Raw genomic sequence first — 6384 nt, forward strand, 5'->3', positions numbered from 1 at the left:
ATAAAAAAATAATAAAAATAAAAAATAATACTGACTTTTAGGTTATGAATCTGGCTCTTAGTTTCAAATTTAAGTAAAAGATTTTCTAATTAAGTTTATTAAATAAAAAAAATTAGATCATTTTGATTTTTTGCGATAAGAAAGCTCTAATGTGTTTTATTATGCTTATGCTCATGCTCTTAAGCTTATGCTCTTAATCCTATGTTCATGCTCTTAAGCTTATGCTCTCTTATGCTTACGTTCTCTTATGCTCATGTTCTATTATGCTGTCTTATGCTTTACTCTCTTGTGCTCGTATGCTTATGCTCTCTTATGCTTATGCTCTCTTATGCTTATGCTCTCTTATGCTTTTGCTCTCTTATGTTTATGCTCTCTTATGCTTATGCTTATGCTGTCTTATGCTTATGCTCTCTTATGCTTATACTCTCTTATGCTTATGCACCGAGGATATGAGAATTAGAACAAAAAACGAAGAAAATATCAAACTATGCTTTAAATTATCTATTAAATAATGCAAATATTTTTAATTTTTTATTAAAAAAATTGTGGCGCTGCGCCACCACGTCTCTAGTCGGTGTCTCTGCTGTAGCCCAATATATTCAATCATAGACAAACTTTTCAAAAATAGTATGTTTCGCATGTCTACAAGATTTTATGCATTTTTCTGAGTCCCCCATTCCTCTAGAAGTGCAATTCGAAGTTATATAATTTTTTCAGTTTTTGCTAAAAAATTTTTGGTCAACCGCTTTGTGTTTGTTATTGTTAGAAAGCAAATTACATTTCCCATTTTATGAAAAAAAGATCATTGTCCTGTGACAATTAGTTATTAAGCAAATTACTAATGAAAACAAACACAAGCAATACCTATACTCGACTATAACTTTTAAACTATTAAAAATTTCACGGTTTTCTCGACATCAATCGATTTTCCGAAACATTTTACATAATTACCAATAGTTTAAAACATTAACAATTTTCAATATACGAAATTTACAAAATAAAAAATATATCGTTTTTTGCACTTTTTTAAATCCTTTATAGTCACCTTTTTTTATTTTTTTGTCGCGTAAAAGGTAAAAATGGTATAAAACAATAAAACAAAAAGCAAATAAATCTAAGTTATTTATTTAAAGATTAGTAACAAAAGGGTAATAAAAAACAAATTAAATGTTTAATATTCCATCACAGTTCCTGGAAAATAACACAATAAAATTAATTTTTTCAGGAATAAAAATTACCATTTTTGATGGCTCTGTCACGGGCGGCTGAAGCCTGCAAGCCCCTCAAAAACTCAAAGAAGATTGTCACATATTTCAGCAAACTCGTCTTTTTATAATCTTTTATTTTAACACTGGTTTGGGAATTTTCAGCTAAAGCTTGCTCCTGGGCTTTAGTTTTGGCATCGTATGAGTTGACCTCGTCCAAAAGTTGGCTGAAAATGCGATGCAAAACTAAACTACACGACACTGAAAATGTGTAGTTAATTACCTAACAGTGGGCACCGCGTCGACGTCAAAACTCTCGATAAACTTGGCCTTGAAAGGCACCGAAACTTTCCCACTTTTGGGGTGAATGCAAAAGGGGGCTTTCAGCAAGTGATTAAGGCTTTTGGTGACGTTAATGTCAAGTCGGGGGTACGCATAGTAAATTTTCATTTCTTCGACTAAATACTTGTAGTATTTTGGTATTTTTTGCTCCTGGTAGAGAGTATGGAAAGTGTCAACGAAGGCGCGCCAGCGCTCCGCTGACGTGTGGACTTTGGTCAAAGCCTCGCGAAAAAGGGGGCTAACATCGGGCTCAATGTTCCCCAAAAAGGCGTCTAACCGCTCAAAAGTCCCCAAAATGTCTTGTTCGACAAGAATCGACTTCTCGAAATACTCATCGATGACTTTCAAGGCTCTCCTAGAAGTGAGAAATTGAGTGTTGCGGCACTTGGGACGCAAAGTATTACTCAGTGGCCACATGCATGTTGTAAAGCTTGACTTTCCGCACCGAGAGGCCCCCTCGTAGCAACGTCAAATACTCGGCAAGCGCCGACCGTTGATTATCATCCAGAATTCTCGCTTTCTTATCAGCGACCCAACAATGGATCCCCCGGCGCCCCGAGAACACCCACAAGATGTTCTCGAACCCGAAATCCTCCCTCAAGCTCGCATCCAGGATTTTGCACGCAATCACCATAAATTTCCAGCATTTGGGGCACACCCCAGCCCCCGTGCAACAAGTCCTAACGGCGTCGTAGTCAGTCATGTCGATATCAAACACGACCTCTCGCTCAACCGGGACTTTGAAACTCGAGTTGCCCCCCTCGAGCTTCTCGTTGTAAGTGGCCCCAATGTCGATTTTAACAGGGAAACGGCTATGGAGGGCCTGGGCGAAATTATCCACAGTGTTAAAGCTCTGGTACCGGAGATAGATGTCCCCCACTAGAGTGAACGAGATTTCGCGCCGGTTGAACTTGTCGGGGTCACCTGGGGGGCCACTTTAGCAAAATTCACGTTTTGAGACCACTCACCGTAACAAAGCCACTTGTAGAGCGCTGAATGGGGGAAAAGACGCTTGTAGTAAATGGGGAGCAAGTCAGGGAGGTTGTCTTCGTTATAAATGGACGCACACATGGTGAAACACAAGCACTGTTTTTCCCGCCAAAAAAAGTGTGGTTATGTAACGGGGAACATTTGAGGTTAGGGATTAAGCAAAAGAAGTTTTGGATAATAAAACAATCAATTCTATAAATTGCAGTTGAATAAAATACACTAATCTTTGGTTTATTTATTTCTTACCTAATAATAATGCATTTTTAATTTATTCCTACTTTGAGTTTAGGCAACCAACAATACAATTAAATTTTACTCATTTACTCCATATAATTAATTGTTTTATTTACTAAACTGTAATTAATATGTTGTTGAATAAAATACACCTCCAATTTGTCATTAATTAGTTTATTTGTTGCGTAATAATTCAATTAGTCTCAATTGGTACTTTGAGTGTATGCAACCAGCATTACACCACAATTTTATATTTCCTGTAATTTGCCAGTTTTGGGGGCAAAAGGTTCACTGTCGTGTGAACGGGAAGTCGGGGTGCTTGTCAAGTCTAAAACCCACACATTGAAACGTGCCAAAATGGCCCAATTGGTGATTACCCCCCAAAAACCTTAAAATCGCAGACTCTGGCCGCTTCCCCCACATCTAGCCCCTGCAAAGCCTTCATTTCCTCATCACTCAAAACAAAATCGAACAATTTGCGATTCTCATCGATCCTTTTCGGCGTTACACTCTTGGGAATGACAGCACAGCCCCTCTGTACCAAGAATCGCAACGCGACTTGCGCCGGGGTTTTCTTGTGTTTTTTGGCGATTTCGCCAACGACTGGGTCTTCCAGGATGTTTGCTAACTGTCTCGGCCTGGAAAAAAGGGTCTTGAGACGTCAAACAGCCACAAAACGTACTGTTGGCCCAGTTTTTGCAGGAATTTGTTCATCCCGGGATTCCCCAAGGGGGAGTAAGCGACGACAACAATTTTGTTTTTCTGGCAAAATTCCACAAGTTCGCGTTGTTGTAAATAGACGTGGAGCTCGACTTGGAGCACCGCAGGCTTAATCTTGGCGTTTTGCAGGATTGTTTCAATTTGGGAAATGTTGTAGTTTGACAAACCGATGTTTTTCGCCTTTCCCGAATCGACCAACTCTTCCATTTTCTACAATTTTAGCAGTGAGTGGAGTAAATAAATGAACAATAGGGGACCTTCCATAGGGCCCCATGATCGGTCCTCCCCTCAGTCTCAATCTCCCCTTTATCGTTGAATTTGGGCCTCGTCTCCCCCTCGTAATATTTACAACCAACAGGGAAATGAATCAAGTACAAATCGACGTAATCCAATTGCAAATTCGCCAAAGACTTCTCCATGAACATGGACACCCTCTCGGGGTGCACCCCCGTCATAGGCAATTTCGTCGTAATAAAAACATCCTTCCGTTTCAGCCCCGAAGCGAAGCGTTTTTTCAAAACTTTCCCGATAGCCCCCTCGTTTTCGTACACCCACGCCGTGTCGATGTGACGATACTCGAAGTCAAGTGCGGTGTTCACCGCTGTTTCGATCTCCTCATCGCTTATTGCCTAATCACCAAAAAACATTATTTGGCACCAAATTACCACAGCTCACCTCCCAAGTCCCCAGACCCAAAACCGGCATTTTTGCCCCACTGGGAAGCTTCAAGTACATCTGCGAGCCCACTTTATGAAACAACGCAGAATGGAAGTGTTGACAATTGATTCGTGACTTATTGTCAAGAGTTTTGGAAAAAAAACGAAGCTGCAAATACAAAAATTAAAAAACCGGGGATTTACACGCAGAACAGCACCAGTTTTACGCCACTTCTTGCTTTATTAAACATGGGAGTGGATTGGGGCTAAAAAATAACAGCTGAAACGTTTTTGTGTTTATATTATGTAATTTGGTAGTGGCGAGTTATGCAACCAATTAAACGCCATATAGGCAAATTTCCATACACTGGAGAGAATTAGTGGCCTATAGTTGGTTAAATTTAAACTAATTTTTGCATTATTTATTTAATAATGCACGTGCCCTTGACTTGTTTTATCTAATTATAACTTTTATCAAATTAGCTTCGATAAAATTTTTGTCGAAACAGAAATTTAGTTTTCCTACGCCACCACGCCACCGGCGAGTGTCTCTGCTCCTATCTATCCATCATACACCACATATATTAACACAAAAAACTTTTCAAAAATACAACTCCTATTTTTGGTTTCTAGAACGTTTTATGCACCATTTTGTGTTTTTAGACCCTAAAAAATGCGTTTTTTTAAGAATATATTTTTTTGAAAGTTGTAGTATTTTATTTAGTTTCTAAAACTGATAAAATAGAGTAAATCCGGGAAACATAAACCAGCGGAAAAAAAATAGAATTTATATTATTATACAAGGTGACTGTAAATGATTGTGATTTTTTACTTCAAGTTCAAGTACATCTGCAAGCCCACTTTATGAAACAACGCAGAATGGAAGTATTGACAATTAATTCGTGACTTATTGTCAAAAGTTTTGGAAAAAAAACGAAGCTGCAAATACAAAGATTAAAAAACCGGGGATTTACACGCAAAAAAGCACCAGTTTTATGCCACTTCTTGCTTTATTAAACATGGGAGTGGATTGGGGTTAAAAAATAACAGCTGAAACGTTTTTGTGTTTATATTATGTAATTTGGTAGTGGCGAGTTATGCAATCAATTAAACGCCTCGACACTAATATAGGCAAATTGCCATACATTGGAGAGAATTAGTGGCCTAGATTTGTTTAAATCTAAACTAATTTTTGCATTATTTAATAAATGCAACTTTACTAGTGATATAACACAAAAGACTTTTCAAAAATATTACTCCTATTTTTTGTTTCTAGAACGTTTTATGCACCATTTTGTGTTTTTAGACTCTAAAAAATGCGTTTTTTTTTAAATATTTCTTTAAGAGTCGTAGTATTTTATTTAGACTTTAGGACTGATAAAATAGAGTAAATCCGGGAAACATGGACCAGCAAAAAAAAACTTAGAATTTATATTATTATAGAAGGTGACTGTAAATGATTATGATTTTTTACTTCAAGTTAGTGTCAAATTTAAAATTTTAGTTTGGCAATCTTGACTTTCAAATTTAAACGTCAAACTCTTATAGGTATTAGGACGGCTCATTTAGCCGTCACCTGAAATTCTAAAGTAACAAATTAAAGGGATTACCAATAATTCAGTGTTGCCAATAGATTTTTGTCACAAACATTAATATAGCCCGGTATTGTGACCTAAAATAGTTAAAAAAATAACAGCTGAAACGTTTTTGTGTTTATATTATGAAATTTGACAGTGGCGAGTTATGCAACCAATTAAATGCAACGAGACTAATATAGGCAAATTGCCATACACTGAAGAGAATTAGTGGTCTATATTTTGTTAAATTTAAACTAATTTTTGCATTATTTAATCAATGCAACTTTACTAGTGATAATGCACGTGCCCTTGACTTGTTTTATGTAATTATAAATTTTATCAAATTAGTTACAACAAAGATAAATTTAATTAGTTTCAGTAATTTACCTTTCAGCGCTTGTGGAAACGATAAATTTTTTATTAAGATTTGGAAATTTCGAATAAATTATGTAATTTAATTAAGATAAGAGCAAAATGAATAACCTCTAATCAATTCGGAAATTTTAATTCAAATTCACCCCAACTAAAATTCCAATTTATTACAAATCTTGTCATGTCATTAAATATTTAAATTAAAGTATTTTTTTTTCTTCAAAGTATAATTATTAAGTATGTATATAAAAAAAGTATTAGTATCAAGTGTGGGGAGTTAATGGATAT

At 36.4% G+C, this 6384-nt stretch overlaps 2 protein-coding genes across 3 annotated transcripts; both read right to left on the reverse strand.

The window, feature by feature from the left end:
* Positions 1-1133: 1133 nt before the first annotated feature.
* Positions 1134-2840, reverse strand: LOC123013984 (DNA primase small subunit). Its single transcript, XM_044412871.1, has 6 exons — positions 2784-2840; positions 2516-2729; positions 1952-2471; positions 1489-1902; positions 1239-1432; positions 1134-1191 (listed from the first exon to the last, which is right to left on the reverse strand). The coding sequence occupies exons 2-6, from the start codon at positions 2616-2618 to the stop codon at positions 1172-1174; spliced, it is 1251 nt and encodes a 416-aa protein (XP_044268806.1). The 5' UTR covers positions 2619-2729; positions 2784-2840; the 3' UTR covers positions 1134-1171.
* An 89-nt stretch (positions 2841-2929) lies between these two features.
* LOC123013347 (aldo-keto reductase family 1 member B1-like) lies at positions 2930-4472 on the reverse strand. Of its 2 annotated transcripts, XM_044411812.1 has the most exons (6): positions 4366-4472; positions 4167-4316; positions 3749-4120; positions 3454-3701; positions 3149-3409; positions 2930-3099 (listed from the first exon to the last, which is right to left on the reverse strand). In XM_044411812.1, exons 1-6 carry the CDS (start codon positions 4396-4398, stop codon positions 3060-3062), a joined length of 1104 nt encoding a protein of 367 aa, XP_044267747.1. In that variant the 5' UTR covers positions 4399-4472; the 3' UTR covers positions 2930-3059. The 2 variants fall into 2 exon arrangements, with proteins under 2 accessions (XP_044267747.1, XP_044267755.1); XM_044411820.1 differs by having other exon boundaries at positions 4167-4471.
* Positions 4473-6384: the final 1912 nt, after the last annotated feature.

This window comes from Tribolium madens, unplaced genomic scaffold, assembly GCF_015345945.1.
Source record: "Tribolium madens isolate multiple individuals breed KSU strain unplaced genomic scaffold, Tmad_KSU_1.1 Scaffold_19;HRSCAF=116;Tcas5.2_LG9, whole genome shotgun sequence".
Classification (NCBI taxonomy): Eukaryota; Metazoa; Arthropoda; class Insecta; order Coleoptera; family Tenebrionidae; genus Tribolium; species Tribolium madens.